This window comes from Amblyraja radiata, chromosome 5, assembly GCF_010909765.2.
Source record: "Amblyraja radiata isolate CabotCenter1 chromosome 5, sAmbRad1.1.pri, whole genome shotgun sequence".
NCBI classification, from domain to species: Eukaryota; Metazoa; Chordata; class Chondrichthyes; order Rajiformes; family Rajidae; genus Amblyraja; species Amblyraja radiata.
In genome coordinates, this window is record NC_045960.1 from 58685604 (window position 1) to 58705778 (window position 20175).

Consider the following 20175-nt stretch of genomic DNA (forward strand, 5'->3'; position numbering starts at 1 on the left):
TCAAATTTGTTATTTTTCACACGTAACTTCCCTATCAACTTTGGAAAGGTATTAACTTAAATACCTTCTTGCCTCTCGTTTTTCAATTCTCTGCTGTAATAGTTCGACGGAGTCTAAGTCGTTGGAGTCTAAGTTGTTGCAACTGGTGATGTCATCTTCCTCTGAAAGCACGAGTCAGTATATTGTAAATTTGTAAATGCTTAAATATTGAAATTTGCCCAATTCATTCATTTATACTTAGCACACGTGACACTGCTGACACTTTTAAATAACATATTTAAAAATTAATTTATGCATCCAGTATTCAACAATTTGTCTCTAAATCTACCAGCACACTAAATAAATAAATAAATAAATACGCAGGAATAAACGCAGAATTGTGGCTTCATGCCTTCCCAGTTTTTTAGGATTGTACTGAAATATTACTATTTTTCAGTTAGAATTTATAACTCAACTAGACCAAGTGCAGACCCGTTGGGTCTGTTCCCCCAACGTGCGGTTGTGGGGGGGGGGGGGGGGGGGGGGAGGCGGCACGCAGCGTCACACACACTAACTATCCCCCCCCCCGCACTCACGCTAATTACCCCCTTGATATTATATTAATATTATTAATTTGCTCCTTTTACCCCATAACCACCCTATCTACTGATGCATAGCCCCCAACTTGCAGTCACATCTAGAGAATGGGGGGGCGGGCGGGGGTAGAGAGTGAGGGCAGAGAGAGAAGGGGCAGAGGCAGAGAGAGAGACACAGAGAGAGGGGCAAGAGGGATAGGGGGGTGGAGAGGAGGATAAGAGGGAGGGTGGGTGAGGGGGGAAAGGTGGGGGAGGAGAGAGAGAGGGTGAGAGTGAGGGGGAGAGAGAGGGGGTGCTGAGAGGGGTGAGGTGGGGAGCAAGGAAGGGGGAGGGTGGAGGGGAGGGTGGGGGGGAGGGGGTTTAGGAGAGGGAGGGTGGGGGGGAGGGAGGGGGAGAGGGGGGAGAGAGGGGGGAGAGAGAGGAGGGAGGGGAGGAAGGAGAGGGGGGAGAGAGAGGAGGGGAGAGGGGAGAGGGGGGAGAGAGGGGGGAGAGCGGGGGGAGAGAGAGGGAGAGGGAGGAGAGGGGGGAGAGAGGGGAAGGGGGGGAGAGGGAAAGAGGGAGGAGGAGGAAAGAGGGGGAGAGAGAGGAAAGGGGGAGGAGAGGGGAGGAGGAGAGAGGGAAAGGGGAGAGAGAGAGGAAGAGGGGAGAGGAGAGGGGGGAGGGGGGGAGAGAGAGGAGAGGGGAGAGAGAGGAAAGAGGGGAGGAGAGGAGGGGTGCGGAGAGGGGAAGGGGAGAGGTGGGGAGCAGGGAGGGGGAGGGAGGGTGGAGGGAAGGGGGTAGGGGTGTGTGGAGGGGAGGAGGTTTAGGGGAGGAATGGTGGGGGAGGGGATGAGGGGAGAAAAAGAGGGGAGAGCGAGAGGGGAGAGGAGGGGGGGAGGAGAGAGGAGGGGGGGAGGAGAGAGGAGGGGGGGAGAGAGGAGGGAGAGAGGAGGGGGGGAGAGAGGCGGGGGGGAGAGAGGAGAGGGGGGAGTGGAAAGGGGGGAGTGGAAAGGGGGAGAACCTAAAAACGCTTTAGAACCAAAAAATACACATTCTGCAAGCATTGTAGAACCAAAAGAGACACTTTTTGCAAACATTTTAGAACCAATAAACACTTTTTGCAAACATTTTAGAACCAATAGACACATTCTGCAAGCGTTTTAGAACCACTAAGGACACTTACATTTGAGTAGACATGTGTTCAGTGTTATTCACAGCTCAGAGAAACGTGACCCTCTGCCTTCCTCCAGCTTGCAGACACTGATTGAGGCACACCACTTCCTGGTTTTATAGTCCCTCCCCCCTGCCGCCAGCAGGGGCAGCAGAGAGAATGGGGAATTTTGTAAAATCATTAATATCTCTGTCATTTTTAATCGACGGGAAAAATCCTCGGCACACATACGGCGGAGGGGGGCTCTGAGCAAGGTGGCCAAAAATGACGGCCGTAGGTGGCGGCGTTCTCTCGGAAATCGCAGCACAGATGGCCAAAACCGGTCAAGAACAGACTTTTAGTAATATAGAAAGATAAGGAATAAGCAGTTTCTCTAAAATTTGCTGAAAGTAATCATCCAAATCAAACTTCAACTGTAAAACTAAATTCAAAGAAGCACAAGAGCAAGATTTCAATAAAATGAATGCTCAAAATGACTGATAATGATTAAACTAACTTGATAGCTGCCAAATATCGGATGTTTCATCTTGAACATCATCCTGTCTACGCTGCAAGAGTTTTCTTGCCTCCTCCCGCAGTAACTGATGCAGTTCAGATTCCAGTTCATTGATGCGATGTATCTAAAAGAAATAACGTAGGTAAATACCTTTCCTCTCCCCCTCACGCTAGGAATTATACTGCACAATATTGTTGCTGTACTATTTCTTGAATTTTATCGTCATAACTTCAACATCCTAACACACACACAGAATCTGTGCGAGGGAACAGTTAGGTTTTACCTAAAACACAAATCCCACCAATAACTATTTTAATTATCTTTATTTCATGAAAGTAGAACTCAAGTACACACTGCACCTGTGCCCTGTTGTGGCTTTGGACTCACACTTTGACTCCCCACAGCCACTGCAGCACATGCAATGCACAGAATAGGAGCAAAACTCTCCATTTGCCTGAATCTGTGCAGGTCTAACAACACTTGATAAAACTCCTACCATCTGAGACATTCAGCCGAGTTGATTGGAATTCAATCCATTTTCTAAAACATTCCTTCCTTCTGAAATTCCATGGTCTTGGATGCAGTGTATACAAAATGCAATGCAGATTTTCAACCAGACTATACTGATCAATAACTACCATAAAGGAGGCCAGGGACATTACTCCGCTGGGACACCATCATCTACAAGTTCCCACTATATCCATACCATGTTGATTTAGAAATACATACTGGTCCTTCACCATTCCTGGGTTTAAACACTAGTATGGGGATGCCTTCACAAGAAGGAGTGTATCAGTTAAGAAACAGAGTTCACAGATGTTACCCAATCTGCCGAGTACATTCACCACCATTAGTGTATATTACAGATCTCTACATTTAATTCTGCTGCTACAATGCAAATTGATTCTTATTTTATATAGTCAAGCTGAATTAATTGGCATGGAGCATTCATGATTATCTTGGCTTTCCTCCAATAATCCCCACTGAAGTTAATGAATTTGCAGATCCTGCACCATGAAGGATCCTGCAATGCATCACATGGAAAATTATCTCCGAATAAGTTCAGAACTTCCAAGTTTGACTGAACATGCTTGGAAATCCAAATTTGTTGGCATTTACATGGGTAAATGCTAATGAGTCCGTTCTTGTAAATACAAGGCAGCTGGTCCAAATCTTGCACATTATAGCTTGTCTGTATGCCTTATTTTGGATATAGAAAAGTTGACTAACTGTGAATAATGTCTCAGGCCTGGTCACAAAACAATTCTCTAACACACTTGTTGTTTTCATCCATTCTTGTACCTTTTCATTGAAGCAATTGGTGAGATTTTTAACATAGGTTCGCATTTCTTGATAAAACCTGTAACGAAGATTGGGGTCAGAAGCTGCTTCTAGGTGTTCAATTGTGCACTGTGAGCTCTCAGCAGATTCTTGAATCTTTTCATGCTCACGACAATGGGACCGGTGAACTTCTTGCAAGGACTCCAATCTGAAGAAAAGTTACCAAATAATTCACAACCCAGTTTTGAAATGAAGTAAAAATTAGAAAATACAACAAAAGTACTGCGATTAGTGCGTGCTTGTATCTCATTAACTAGGTTACTTCACAATCCATAATTTCTTCTGTGCACATACAAAGAAAAATATTTACAAGCCAAAACTTAACATTATTAAATGAAATACATTTTGCAATTTGCTTTCCCACTGCAAGATAGGCTACGAAGCAAGCATATTACACTATTTTAACTTTATAACTGGCTTTTGGAATTAGGTAGAAGTAAGGAAACAGTTAAAATTGTTCTTTATCAATTTTTATTAGATTAACTGTGCAGGGAATAATATAGCTGATTGGTGTTTAGCTTCTGTGAAAATCTATGCTGCTCTGCTCCGAGCCAGCATCGCCATTCACTGTGATCATCCACAATCAATACCCCATACCCGCCTTCTTCTGATATCCCTTGACCACTATCAATCAGAGCTCCATCTAACTTTCTCTTGAAAGCATCCAGAGAATTGGCCTCCACTGCCTTCTGAGGCAGAGAATTCCTCAGATTCACAACTCTGGGTAAAAAAGTTTTTCCTCATAGAAACATAGAAATTAGGTGCAGGAGTAAGCCATTTGGCCCTTCGAGCCTGGACTGCCATTCAATATGATCATGGCTGATCATCCAACTCAGTATCCCGTACCTGCCTTCTCTCCATACCCTCAGATCCCCTTAGCCACAAGGGCCACATTTAACTCCCTCTTAAATATAGCCAATGAACTGGCCTCAACTACCCTCTGTGGCAGAGAGTTCCAGTTCTCGGTTTTAAAGGATTTCCCCCTTATCCTTAAGCTGTGACCCCTTGTCCTGGACTTCCCCAACGTCGGGAACAATCTTCCTGCATCTAGCCTGCCCAACCCCTTAAGAATTTTGTAAGTTTCTATAAGATCCCCTCTCAATCTCCTAAATTCTAGAGAGTATAAACCAAGTCTATCCAGTCTTTCTTCATAAGACAGTCCCGACAACCCAGGAATCAGTCTGGTGAACCTTCTCTGCACTCCCTCTATGGCAATAATGTCCTTCCTCAGATTTGGAGACCAAAACTGTACGCAATACGCCAGGTGTGGTCTCACCAGGACCCTGTACAACTGCAGTAGAACCTCCCTGCTCCTATACTCAAATCCTTTTGCTATGAAAGCTAACATACCATTCGCTTTCTTCACTGCCTGCTGCACCTGCATGCCTACTTTCAATGACTGGTGTACCATAACACCCAGGTCTCGCTGCATCTCCCCTTTTCCTAATCGGCCACCATTTAGATAATACTCTGCTTTCCTGTTTTTGCCACCAAAACGGATAACCTCACATTTATCCACATTATACTGCATCTGCCAAACATTTGCCCACTCACCCAGCCTATCCAAGTCACCTTGCAGTCTCCTAGCATCCTCCTCACAGCTAACACTGCCCCCCAGCTTAGTGTCATCCGCAAACTTGGAGATATTGCCTTCAATTCCCTCATCCAGATCATTAATATATATTGTAAATAGCTGGGGTCCCAGCACTGAGCCTTGTGGTACCCCACTAGTCACTGCCCGCCATTGTGAAAAGGACCCGTTTACTCCTACTCTTTGCTTCCTGTTTGCCAGCCAGTTCTCTATCCACATCAATACTGAACCCCCAATGCCGTGTGCTTTAAGTTTGTATACTAATCTCTTATGTGGGACCTTGTCGAAAGCCTCTGGAAGTCCAGATACACCACATCCACTGGTTCTCCCCTATCCACCCTCCCCTATCATCTCCATTCTAAATGGATTACCCCTTATTCCTAAACTGTGGCCCCTGGTTCTGGGCTCCACCAACATGAAACAGGGAACAAGTTTCCTGCCTCTAGCGTGTCCAATCCCTTAATAATATTAGATGTTTCAATAAGATGCCCTCTCATCCTTCTAAATTCCAGTGTATACAAGCCCAGTCGCTCCATTCTTTCAACATATGACAGTCCCGCTATCCCGGGAATTAGCCTTGTGAACCTACGCTGCACTCCCTCAATAGCAAGAATGTCCATCCTCAAATTTGGAGACCAAAACTGCACACAATATTCCAGGTGTGGTCTCATTAGGGCCCTGTACATCTGCAGAAGGACCGCTTTGCTCCTATATTCAACTACTCTTGTTATGAAGGCCGACATGCCATTGTCTACTGTACCTGCATGCTTAATTTCAGTGACTGATGAACAAGGACATCCACATTTATCCACATTATACTGCATCTGCCATGCATCTGCCCACTCACCCAACCTTTCCAAGTCACCCTGCATCCTCATAGCATCCTCCTCACAGTTCATGCTGCTACCCAGCTTTGTGTCATCTGCAAATTTGCTAATGTTACTCTTAATCCCATCATCTAAATCATTAATGTATATTGTAAATAGCTGCGGTCCCTAGCGACTTGTCACTGCCTGCCATTCTGAAAGGGACCCGTTAATCCCTACTCTGTTTCCTGTCTGCCAACCAATTTTCTATCCATGTCAGTACCCTACCCCCAATACCATGTGCTCTAATTCTGCCCACTTATCTCCTATGTGCGACCTTATCAAATGCTTTCTGAAAGTCCATGTACACTACATCCACTGGCTCTCCCATGTCCAATTTCCTAGTCACACCCTCAAAAAATTCTAGAAGATTAGTCAAGCATGATTTCCCCTTCGTAAATCCATGCTGACTCGGACCGATCCTGTTACTGCTATCCAAATGTGTCGCTATTTCATCTTCTACAATTGACTCCAGCCTCTTCCCCACCACCGATGTCAGGCTAACTGGTCTATAATCACCTGTTTTCTCTCTCCCTCCTTTCTTAAAGTGGGATAACATTAGCTACCCTCCAATCCACAGGAACTGATCCTGAATCTATGGAACATTGGAAAATGATCACCAATGCGTTCACGATTTCTAGAGCCACTTCCTTAAGTACCCTGGGATGCAGACCATCAGGCACTGGGGATTTATCAGCCTTCAGTCCCATCAGTCTACCCAACACCATTTCCTGCCTAATGTGAATTTCCTTCACTTCCTCTGTCACCCGAGGTCCTCTGGCCACTAGTACATCTGGGAGATTGTTTGTCTCTTCCTTAGTGAAGACAGATCCAAAGTACCTGTTCAGCTCATCTGCCATTTCCTTGTTCCCCATAATAAATTCACCTGTTTCTGTCTTCAAGGGACCTACATTTGTCTTAACTATTTTTTTCTTCTTCACATACCTAAAGAAACAATTACTATCATCCTTTATATTCTTGGCGAGCTTACCTTTGTACCTCAGATTTCCTCCCTGTATTGCCTTTTTAGTTATCTTCTGCTGCTCTTTAAAAGTTTCCCAATTCTCTGGCTTCCCTTTCATATTTGCTGTCATACCTCTTTTATTTTTACACTGTCCTTGACTTCCCTTGTCAGCCACAGTCACCTCTTACTCCTCTTAGAATATTTCTTCCTCTTTGGAATGAACTGATCCTGCACCTCCTGTATTATTCCCAGAAATACCTTCCATTGTTGTTCCACTGTCATCCCTGCTAGGGTACCTTTCCAGTCAACTTTGGCCAGAAAGCATTTGATAAGGTCGCACATAGGAGATTAGTGGGCAGAATTAGAGCACATGCTCCTCTCTCATGGCTCCATAGTCCCCTTTGCTCAACTGTAATACTGACACTTCCGATTTTCCCTTATCCCTCTCTAATCTAATTGTAGATTAAAACTTATCATATTATGGTCACTACCTCCTAATGGCTCCTTTACCTTGAGTTCCCTTATCAAATCCAGTTCATTATTGCCTCCTCCCTGGTAGGCTCCATTACAAGCTGCTCTAATAATCCATCACGGAGGCACTCCACAAACTCCCTTTCTTAGGGTCCTGCACCAACCTGATTTTCCCAGTCTACCTGCATCTTGAAATCTCCCATAACCACCAAAGCATTACCTTTGCGACATGCCAATTTAAACTTTTGATTCAACTTGCACCCTATATCCATGCTGCAGTTTGGGGGCCTGTAGATAATTCCCATTAGGGTATTTTTACCCTTACAATTCCTCAGTTCTATCCATACTGACTCTACATTTCCTGATTCTATGTCACCCCTCGCTAGGGACTGAATTTCATTCCTTACCAACAGAGTTACCTCACCCCCTCTGCCCACCTGTCTGTCTTTTCGATAGGACGTATATCCCTGAATATACAGTTCCCAGCCCTGATCCTCTTGCAGCCATGTCTCTGTAATTCCCACAACATCATACTTGCCAATTTCTAACTGAGCCTCAAGATCATCCACTTTATTTCTTATAGTTCACGCATTCATATACAACACTTTAACTTCGGTATTCACCTCCCTTATCGCACCACACACTATTGGCCCTGACCTTACTCTCTTATTCCCTCTCGAACTTTCCTTCCCATTACGATGGGAGTCTTTTGTCGCTTTTCCTGTACTCACTTCCCCTTTAACTCAATCTTTATACTCCCAATTTGTCAACCTCTCCCCTCCCCCCCCCCCCACTATTTAGTTTAAACCCACACGTGTAGCACTAGCAAACCTACCTGCCAGAACGTTGGTCCCTCTCCAGTTAGTCCCTGAATATAACTGTTCCACAATTGGCAGCTGCACCTTCAGATGCCAAACAAGTATTTCCACTAAATTACTGTCGCCCTCTTCTTTTCCCCTTAAGGTTAGTTTAAAAATCTTAATACACGAGTACTGAGATTCCCAAATGTTCTTTCAGGGAAATTTGTTAATCTATGCAAACACCACCTACTATTGTGCATTCCAATTGTAAACAAATAATAATTATAAGCAATGGATAAACATTGTTCTTGTAATTACTTCCAACTTTACCAAGACTTCCTGGGTGGAACTCTCTCATCACTTTGAAAATATGGGTATTATACAATACAATACGGTTTATTTGTCACATTGCACATAAGTGCAAGTGAAATGAATATGTCAGCAGCGGTACAATTATAAAGAACACACACAAAAACACAATAAAAATTTAACATAAACATCCACCACAGCATTCATCACTGTGGTGGAAGGCACACAATTTGGCCAGTCCTCCTCCATTTTCCCCCGTGGTCGGGACCTCAACCCTCCGCAGCCGTTGCTGCGGGCGTCCAGATGGTAAAAGGACAAGGTACAAGTCCAGGTAAGTCCAGAGTCGGCCCTTCCCCACCGGAGACCGCGGCTTTAAGTTGGTGTAGGCCACAGGCCGGCGGTCGAAGATTTAAAGTCCCCGCCGCGCCGCAGACAGAAGCAGCGCAGACTGCAGGGTCGGCGGTCGAAGCTCCCCTCCAGGGGTGATGGTAAGTTCACGCCGGGCCCGCGGTAGAAGTTGGCCGCGGGCCGGCAGTGATGGCTTATTCTTCCCCCGGGTCCCCCACGAGGGATCTCGGGCTGTGGACGCCGCGCCAGCTGGAGCTGCTTCAGGCTGCCGGCTGCCCCGGGCCAGCGAAACGGAGCGCTCCCCTCCAGCGAGGGCTCGCCCGCTCCACGCCGAGAGTCCACGCTGCGCCCGCCGCTGAAGCACCGGGCGCGTCTCCGGGAAAGGCCGCGCCGATCCTTGCTGTTAGGCCACGGGGAGGCGACCTGGAAAAAGTCGCCTCTCCATGGAGGAGGCGGCCGAAACGGTTTCCCCCTCACCGCCCCACACCACACCCCACACAAAACACACAAAGAAACATTAAAAACATACTTTAAAACAAACTAAAAAAATAAAAAAAGTTTAAAAAACTAACGCGCTGCTGACAGGGCTGCCGCCATTGCAGCGCCCCCACCGACCTTTAATTTATCCTGTAAAATTTTAACGCCAATTTAACATACCTAATGATTAATCGCTTTTTCAAAATTTCAAAGTTGACCGGTGGAAGTTTCTTCAGGTTGTCCAGCATCCTACTCACAATGAGTGGGTTTGGCCGGCTGGCTGCATCAGCAAACTGTGATAGAGAAAATCAGCAAAACTTCATAAGCATTACAATGATATTTTAAATACTTGAACAGCAATACTATTTCTGCTACAAAATTTCATGTATACCTTGCCCAAAATTGGATTGATGGACTGATAACTTCAAAAATGTTTGATGCTGTTCAAAAAATATTGTGGCAACCAAAAATACCTGCAATCACACAGGGGAACGCCACCACCTTCAGCTTCCCATCCAATTCACACACCATTTAAGATCTGGAAACTGCCAACTGTTATCATGGCTGGGTTAAGACCAGAATAACTATAGCAGTTTGAGACAGCTGCTCATAGCCATTTTCTCCCAGACATTTAGGAATGAGCCAGAAACATCCAGATTTGAAAAGAGTTGGCAGTACTGCTGCCTCGGTGCCAGAGACCCATGCTCAATCCTAACCTTGGGTCTGTATGGAGTTCGCACTTTCGCCCTGTGGGTTTCTTCGGGTATTCCTACGTCCCAAAGACATGCAAATTTGCAGGGTAATTGGCCTTGGTAAATAGCCCCCAGTGTATCGGAGTGGATGAGAAAATGGGATAACATAGAACTCGTGTGAATGGGTGATCGATGGTTCACATGGACATCACACTATATCTTTCAATTCAAACTCCAAACAAAAGCCAATAATCAGTCCTATTTCCTGCAGGTTTCTGAATTCATAAAGCTGGATATTTTTTCGGAGAAAAGTAAACCTAGCAGCCTCATGCATGACACACAATTTCTGTGATAATTGTAAAGCGATGGGGCACGGTCAGACTGACTTCACCTGCAGGTACACAAAAATGCTGTGCAGCAGCATCTATGGAGCGTAGGAAATAGGTAACGTTTCGGGGACAGACAGACAGACAGACAGACAGACAGACAGACAGACAGACAGACAGACAGACAGACAGACAGATCCTTTATTGTCATTCAGACCTTTCGGTCTGAACGAAATTATGTTGCCTGCAGTCATACACAGAATCAATAATAACAAAACATACAATAAACACAAATTAAACATCCACCACAGTGAGTTCACCAAGCACATCCTCACTGTGATAGGGGTGGCAGGGAGAAGGAAGGGAAAAAAAGGGAGGAGGAGGAGCCCGAGGGTATGATGCTGCTGCACCCGCTGAGTTTCTCCAGCAATTTTGTGTACCTTCGATTTTCCAGCATCTGCAGTTCCTTCTTTAACACTTTGACTTCACCTACAGCCTACTTCAGCCTACTAAATTATTTCATATTTTCCCATCATAGGTTCAAAAGTTTATGAATAAAATAAGGCCATTTGGCCCATCAAGTCTACCCCGCCATTCAATCATGGCTGATCTATCTTTCCCTCTCAACCCTTCGTCAAATAACCCCATCACACAGAAAGAGGCCAGTCAGTACCAAATCTATGCCAGCTCTCACTGTCATTCCATCAATCGAATTCTTCTCGATATTTCCTGGTAGCCTATCCTCTCTGACGTCAATAAACTCTGCTCTGATTATCCTGTAACCCAACTACTCAGAGATCATTTACAGCACCAGTTAATCTAGCTTTGGGTGCAAAGTAAAGCACTGAGAAGCAAATCATTGCACAGAGGATTTAAACTTACAGCTCAGGAATCATAACGTCCAAGTCAAAAGACAAGAACCTTTGGCCCACTGTATCTGTGCCAACTATCAACCACCCATTTATGTTAATCTTACATGAATCCTACTTTCTCCACATTTCCATCAACTCGAACAATAGAACCAACCCCCCCCAGATTCTACCACTTACTTGCACACTAGGGGGAATTTCCAGTGGCCAATGAAGCTAAGCACACGTCTCGGATATGAGAGGAAAGTGAAGCATCCAAGGAAAACCAACGTGGTCTGGATTGGAATGTGGACGGCAGGATTAAATCCAAGTCACTGGACCTGGAGGCAGCAACTCCATTAGTTGTGCTATTGTATAGCTCCAGCTATGAAAAATTAACGTGTGCGTGCGTGTGTGTGATGCAGAAAATGTTGAGTTTCGATACTTCCATCTTTGCAGTTAATATTTCACAAAGGATTCATAGCATAGAAGTCCATCTATTCAGCTAAACATGAGAATCCTCCATCTACCAATTGCTTTATGTTAGTTGTCTCCATGTGGCCAGCACGGTGGCGCATCAGTAGAGTTGCTGACTTACATTGCCACAGACCCGGGTTCGATCCCAACTACGGGTTCTGTCTGTACGGAGCTTGTACTTTCTCCCTGTGAACTGCGTGGGTTTTCTCTGGGAAATCCGGTTTCATTCCCACACTCGAAAGACGTAGAGATTTGCATGTTAAGTGGTTTGGTATAATTGTAAATTGATCCCAGTGAGTGTAGGATAGTGTTGGGGTGCGCAGACTCGGTGGGTGGATGAGCCTGTTTCCGCGCTGTATCTCTAACACTAAAGGAATAGGAATGGAGGGGAAATTTAAAATCTTTTAATCTGGGATACAGTCACCAGGATTATTTTGCATCTGACACAAGATAAGGAATGTGATTTAACAAATCTATTTTAATTAGCTGGATTACAAATGTAGCCATTCCTACCGAAAGCACTTTTACTCTTTTGAATTGTTGCTGCTCCCATAATTTCTGGTCATCATCATCCTCGCCACTTCTTATCTCATCGTCGCTTTCATTTATACCTGAAAGTACAAATGATCGTGGTTGACCATAGGTATTATTCCTCAATTGGTGCCCAAAGTCCTCTGATAGCACAAACATATTCAATGACAACTCATCCACAGTGGAGTAGACAATTCCGGTTAACAACCCTATCAGTAATAAAATAGTTCTTCCTTGTAATCATATTTCTGAGAGGGAAAACTATTTCATAACTAATAAGGTGTGAATTGGAATTGACATCCATGGGAATGGGGACCTCAGGGACCACTTTTTTCAAGGACAGTCCGTATCTGGAATGAACTGCCAGAGGAAGCTATAGAAGTAGACATAATTATGATTTAAGACATTTTGATAGATATATATGGGCAGTTAGGATTTAGAGGGATAGGCACCGAATGCAGGCTAATGGGATGGCCAATATGCCAACTTGGTCGGCAAGGAGATGGTAGCTAAAAGGCTGTACAGCTCTATAATTATTTCAATGAACACATTTCAAATCATAATCTATTGCAAAAAATATCATATTTTTGCCTAGTATTCTAAATCTTGGGGGAGATGCGCAGCGGTAAAGTTGTTGCCTTATGGCGCCAGAGTCCCAGGTTTGATCCTGACTACGGGTGCTGTCCGTACAGAGTTTGTACGTTCTCCCTATGACCTCGTGGGTTTCTCCAGCTGCTCCAGTTTTCTCCGACATTCCAAAGACGTACAGGTTTGTAGGTTAACAGGCTTCGGTAAAAATTGCAAATTGGCCCTCGTGTGTAGGATAGTGGTCGTGTACGGCTGTGAATGCTGGTCAGCATTGACTCGGGGGACCGAAGGACCAGTTTCCAGCTATATCTCTTACATCTAAAGTCTATAACCTCCGCTACCTTTCTTCAATATTATCTCCTAATTTGTAACGTACAAATATTTGAAAAACACAATGAGAATGTCTGTTTGTCAGTCTAAAGAAGGGTCTTGACCCGAAACATTACCCACTCCTTCTCGCCAGAGATGCTGCCTAAGTTACTCCAACATTTTGTGTCTACCTTCGATTTAAACCAGCATCTGCAGTTCTTTCGTACACGTGAGAATGTATTTGTTGGACATTTTACACAGATGTTGGATGGCAAGTGTCACAAAGCTGCAGCTGCAATGTGCAAGACAAGCAACCACCCACACGGAAAGCATCCACTTTATACCATGTCCTATTGGTGAAATTCCGGTGCCTCAGGTCAGCTGATTCCGGTGCCTCAGGTCAGCTGATCAGCTGCTCCTTGAGGTACCAAGGTCTAAGCGGAAGCTCAGAGGGGATAGAGCCTTTTCTGTTGCTGCTCCGGCACTCTGGAACACCTTGCCGCTGCACATCAGACAGGCCCCCTCACTGTCCATCTTCAAATCCTCCCTAAAAACACATTTTTATTCTTTGGCTTTCGACACTGGCTGAGGCATTGCTCCTGTTTTTAGTGCTTTTAATGTCTTTTAATTTTTAGTGTGTTTTTTATAGTCCTTCGTTTTACGGTTTTTAATGGTTTTTAATTGTTTGTAATAGCTTTTTGTTCATGAGTTCTCATGTACAGCACTTTGTGGCAACTGCAGTTGTTTAAAGTGCTTTATAAATAAAGTTATTATTATTATTATTGGTGAAATTAAATTTTTGGTAAAATGTCAAGAAGTGACTTTTGACAATTTGTGATAGTTTAAAAGCCATCTTATTCAGAGTTTTGGAATTAAAGATTATGAATGAAAAAAAATCAGGTTAATAGAGCTCAGAAATTTGATTGATAAAATAATTAACACCAGGAAATGGAGATTTCAGAAAGTGCATGGCCATCCATCAAACAGTTGCTTAAGGGACAAAGTATTGTGCATTTAGTTGGCACATTTCCCTATTTCTTCAAACTTGCATAATTAACTGAATCATTTTGGGACACAGTTCCAGTTCCATTTTTACATTTGATGACGACCGTTGTTGCACGAATTACAGATAATGTCAGAGTACAGGAGGAGGTCGATCGTCTGATTGAATGGTGCCAGAAGAATAACGTTTCCGCTCTCAGACATCAATAAGACTAAGGAACTGATTGTTCACTTTAGAAGAGGATGGCAGAGGATCCACAAACCTGTGTTCTTCAACGGATCGGGGCTGGAGAGAGTCAATAACTTCCTGGCTATCCATATACAGTGCATTCAGAATGTATTTAAATCCCTTCACTTTTTCCACATTTTGTTATGTTACAGCCTTATTTAAAATGGAGTAAATTCTTTTTTCTTAACATCAATCTACACACAATACCCCAGAATGAAGAAGCGAAAACAGGTGTTTAGAAATTTTTGCAAAGTCATTAAAAATAAATAACTGAAATATCACATTTAAATAAGTATTCAGACCCTTTGCTACGACACTCAAAATTGAGCTTAGGTTCATCCTGTTTCCATTGATTATTCTTGAGATGTTTCTACAACTTGAATGGAGTCCACCAGTGGTAAATTAAATTGATTGGACATGATTTTAGAAAGGCACACACCTGTCTATATAAGGTCCCACAGTTGACAGTGCAGGTCAGAGCAAAAACCAAGCCATGAAGATGAAGGAATTGGCCGTAGACCTCCGAGACAGGATTGTGTCGAGAAACATATCTGGGGAAGTGGATAAAACTATTTCTGCAGCATTGCAGGTCCTGAAGAGCACAGTGGCTTCCATCATTGTTAAATGGAAGAAATTTGGAACCACCAGGACTCTTCATAAAGCTGGCCGCCCAGCCAAACTGAGCAATCGCGGGAGAAGGGCCTTGGTCAGGGAGGTGACCAAGAACCCGATGGTCACTCTGACAGAGCTCCAGAGTTCCTCTGTGGAGATGGGAGAACCTTCAAGGACAATTATATCTGCAGCACTCCACCAATCAGGCCTTTACAGTAGAGTGGCCAAACAGAAGCCACTCCTCAGTAAAAGGCACATGACAGCCTGCTTGGAGTTTGCCAAAAGGCACCTAAAGGACTCTCAGACCATGAGAAACAAGATTCTCTGGTCTGATGAAACCAAGATTGAACTCTTTGCCCTGAATGCCAAGCGTCACGTCTGGAGAAAACCAGGCACCACTCATCACCTGGCCAATACCATACCTACGGTGAAGCATGGTTGGTGGCAGCATCATGCTGTGGGGATGTTTTTCAGGAGCAGGAACTGGGTCAGGATCGAGGGAATGATGAACGGAGCAGAGTACAGAGAGATCCTTGATGAAAACCTGCTCCAGAGTGTTCTGGACCTCAGACTGGGGCGGAGATTCACCTTCCAACAGGACAACGACCCTAAGCACACAGCCAAGACAACGAATGAGTGGCTTCATGACAAGTCTGTGAATGTCCTTGAGTAGCCCAGCCAGAGACCGGACTTGAACCCGATCGAACGTCTCTGGAGGACCCTGAAAATAGCTGTGCATCGATGCTCCCCATCCAACCTGACAGACACTCTCATTTCACTCCTGCCATCAGGAAAAAGGTTTAAGAGTCTGAAAACTATGATATCAATTTTCAGGAACAGCATCTTCCCAACAATCTTCACGCTATTGAATGCTACGATCTCCAACTAAACTCCAAACTACAGACTGCCTTGGTTTCACTAAGGAACTTAGGGCTTCGTTTTTGTTGTAGCACTATATTGTTTATTTTATTTGTTGAACTTCGTTTTTGTTTCTTTATATTATCTACTAAGTACTGTGTTTACAAAACAGTTGTGCTGCTGCGAATAAAGAATTTCATTGTTCCGTTTCGGTACATATGACAATAAAAGTCTCTTGTCATGGGATATTCGAGTTCAAGAAAGGTATCATGCATATCCAGGTTCTATTTATTTAATATCACCTTTAGACATGATGCCTCGAAGAACTGAAGTCTTACCAATGTCCTCTGCCATTTTCTGTCTTTGTGTTTTGAGTGCCTTGGTGAAGTCTATTCGCTTCTCATGATCATCAAGATCATCGTCACTAATTGGAGATTCTTCATCAGGGACTGAAGTATCATCTCTTGCTGAGTGAAGGGGAATGAAGTCAGCTTGGGCTCTTGCCCTCTGTCGCTTTTTACGAGCAGCCTGAATGTACCGAGCATCTGGAATCTCACCTGCACTGAACAAAAATAACAGTGAGGTCAAGAATCAATATATAATGCCGTCAATACTAAAAGTCCATAATGCAGCATTTTACAGCTAAGAACATTCAATCTTTGTTGGCTCACGTTTTTGTCAGGAATCCATATTATTGTTTAAAAGGGTATGATGCATTTTTGCTTACTGACATAACTGGGTAAAACATGCCCTTGAATGAGCAGATTGCAATTATTCTTACTTTGACACTTTTATAAAGATGCAAGCTATTTTACTTTGTGCAACAAAATGCATAGAACATAGATCCGGTAGGTGGCGCGACTCTCGTCAGCAGCGGCCTCTGCAGTCCGTCTGCGTTTTTATTATTTTATGTCTATGTTTTTATGTAGTTTTTGTTATTTTTGTTGGGGTATGTGTGTGGGGGGGTGGGGGTGGTGTGGGGGGGTTGGGGGTAACTTTTAAATCTCTCCCTGCACGGGAGACCCGACCTTTTCTTTGTCGGGTCTCCGTTGTCGTTGGGGCTGCAACGAGGAGCGGCCTCCAACAGGAAGGCCGGGGGCTGTGGTGCCGACTACTCACCTCACCGTCGCGGAGCTGGCCGAGTCCAGAGCGGGTGGAGCTGTGGTGGACGCTGCTGCGACCCGACCCCCGGAGATTCGGTGGCTGCAACTGCGGGTCTGGCGGACGGTAACACCGGGAGCCCGCGGGTCCCTGGAGGGAGACCGCTTTTCGGGGCTTCCGCAGCGGCGACTTCTCCCGCCCGAGTTGCGGGGTTGAAGAGCTCCTGGAGCGGGGCCTTACAGCACCGCCCCGCGCGGCTTGGAATGGCGGCGGGTCTCTGCGAGCGCACGCCGGGGGCTCTAACACCAAGACCCGGTGTGCGACCTTGCATCACCCGACGTGGCTTTAATGGCTGCGGGACAATTCGCCATCGCCCGCCGGGGGCTTTGACTTTGACTCTGACATCGGGGGGGAAAGTGCAGTGGAGAGAGAAGTTTTTTGGCCTTCCATCACAGCAATGTGATGGATGTTTATGTAAATTATGTTGTGTCTTGGGTCTATTTGTTTGTAATGTATGGCTGCAGAAACGGCATTTCGTTTGGACCTCAAGGGGTCCAAATGACAATAAATTGAATTGTATTGAATTGTATTGTATTGTAAACTAGCCAATCTGATAACAGAAAACACAAGTATTGTCATTTGTCCATTTTTCACAATGAACTAAGTTATAGAAACAATAGCTTGCATTTAGTGACGTTAACACATTCACACATTGACATCAAGCCAGAAAGTGCAAACTTTACAGGGGCCGACATGACCTCAAGATGTTTCAAATTGTATCACTGGCAAAGAAAATGTTTTGAAGTGGTAACCATTTAAATAATGCTGACAGCTGCCTTATGCAATAGAGGTCACATACATGGTAATGTGAAAATGAACAAATAATGTTTTGGCGATGCTAATTAAGAGATTCATTCTGGATTTTGCTTCAGAGATAATTCTCCTGCTATTCTTCAAAATAGTATCATGGTATATTTTATGTCCACTTGAGAATGTAGATGGCATTTTAAGTGCCTCATCCAAAATACAGCATTAGCAGTGAAACATTAGTTCTGAAGAAGGAAGACCGGAAGCGTCACCTATTCATGCTCTCTCGAGATGCTGCCCATACTGCTGGGTTTCTCCAGCCCTTTGTCTCTTTTTTTTGTAAACACACATCTTCAGTTCCTTGTTTCAGCACTGAAACACTCCCTCACTGCATTAATGGCCTCGTTATTTGTGCTCACGTCTTTGGACTGTGGAACTGGAATGTAGAATCTTCAGATACAGGTAGGAATGTTTTTTGGACACTTTGAAAGGCAATAACTATTTTAGCTCAATGAGCATTATTCATTTTAAAGCAGACGTTTGTCAAATGCTTAATAGTGATCACAAAAGAGAGTTGTTTTTCATCTATTTCCAAGCTCAATAACACAATAATGTTCGAAAAGATTTTTAAAAACTGTGGACAATCGGAAATAAACTAAAAATACTGCTACTGCTCAGCATTTATAGTAAAAGAAGCAGTTTAACGTCGATGACCATTCATCAAAACCATTCTACTGTCCTGATAAATGAAAATGGAACTGAAAAGTTAACTTTCTTCTCTCACCATAGATGCTGCCTGAGCAAACGAGCCTTTCCTTCATAATTTATCTTTAAAATAAACTTGTCAAACAATTTATCATGCACCAAAATATACAGCATGTGGGGCACCAGTCTGCGTATTTGCTTGTACAACAGACAAGTCTTCATCTATTTTCTCCACCTAATCGCAGCTTTTGACCATACCCTTTAATCCTTTTCTCTTATGGATCTGTTTGGTTGCCTTTTGAGATGTGCTTGCCCCAATCACTTCCATTTTCTCAAGTTCCATACATTAACCTTTCTCAGGTAAATATTATTTCCTCGTTTTGCTATTGGGTTTGTTTATAACTATTTTGCTTTTCTTTCCTCTAGGTTTGCATTCTTACATGTGGAAACATTCTCTGAAGAAGGGTCTCGACCTGAAACATCACCTATTCCTTAGCTCCGTAGATGCTGCCTCACCCGCTGTTTGGCCAGCATTTTTGTGTACCTTCTCTGTAACCCAGATAAATCAAAACATTTTTTGGGCCAAATGACCTAATTCTGCTTCTATCATTTATAATTATCTCTCCTGTCAGGCGGAAGACCCGTGCATGAAAGCATGTACCACCCGATTCAAGAACAGCTTCTTTCCCACTGCCATCAGACTACTGAAAGGTCCTCTCACAGGTTCGGGTGTGGTTCTGATCTTGTAAATGAACACACTGCTGACCTTTGTAACGGCTATAATGCTGCAAGACAATATTCTGCCCCCTGGTATTTTTCCCTTTACACTACCTGTTGTTGTTGTGTATGACTTCATTGTACACAAGTATGATTTAAATTGATAGCACAAAAACAAAGCTGTCCCCCATAACTTGGTGGACGTGAGAAAAAACAATACAGTAAATCCTCTTTTTAACGGACCCCTTTATAAAGGATTTTGGTTATAGCAGACGGACCAGCCAACACCATCCCGGCTTGCACCACTCCACCAGCCACGTCTTCCAATGCCACCCACGGTGCACCAGAGAGCCCTTCTTCACCCACTGCACGGTCCTGTTGACATGCCTGTTGTTGCGACTCATGTTGTAGTGCCTGGGGACAGCGTTTTCTTCAGACCACTGCCAGCGACATGCTCCTCCTTGGAAGATGTCTACGACTGCAAGGGAGAAGGGGGAGGTGGTGGTGGGGGAGAGGACGAAGCGATGGGTGAGAGGGGAGGGAGCCCCACGGTGACCAAGCGGGTCCTGTTGGTAGAAGCGGCCTGAAGAAAGCGCGCCATTTCGGGAGCTACAACGTGAGCCGCAACAACAGTCGCGTCAACTGGTGAAGGGCTCGCTGGTGTAGACCAGCGGCATCAGTCCCTAGTTTTAAGTTAAAATGACACAAAGTGCTGGAATAACAGTGAGAAGACTGAATCAGTCTGAAGAAGGTTCCTAATCTATTCATGTTCTCCAGTGATGCTTCCTGACCTGCTTAGTTCCTCCGGCACTGTGTGTCGATTAACCATTATCTGCTGTTCTTTGTTTCAACTACGTACAACGATAATACCTTACTCGGTTATAGCGGACAATCAGCAATAACAGACACTATTACCCCCCCCCCCCCAATGGTCCGTTACAACGAGGGTTTACTTAGCCTCAGTAAACATAGGATACGCTGAAGA

General features: G+C 44.4%; 1 protein-coding gene across 2 annotated transcripts in view; it reads right to left on the reverse strand.

Annotated features, from left to right (window-relative positions):
* Positions 1–20175, reverse strand: part of gcfc2 (GC-rich sequence DNA-binding factor 2) — a 47233-nt gene that overhangs the window by 17674 nt on the left and 9384 nt on the right. Inside the window, exons 4-9 of one of the 2 annotated variants that reach the window (XM_033021305.1) lie at positions 16199–16417; positions 12245–12342; positions 9569–9681; positions 3524–3710; positions 2222–2345; positions 65–161 (exon numbers count right to left, since the gene is read on the reverse strand). In XM_033021305.1, coding sequence (XP_032877196.1) covers positions 65–161; positions 2222–2345; positions 3524–3710; positions 9569–9681; positions 12245–12342; positions 16199–16417 — 838 coding nt within the window. The remainder of the gene's footprint in view (positions 1–64; positions 162–2221; positions 2346–3523; positions 3711–9568; positions 9682–12244; positions 12343–16198; positions 16418–20175) is intronic. The other variant, XM_033021303.1, reaches the window with a different exon arrangement.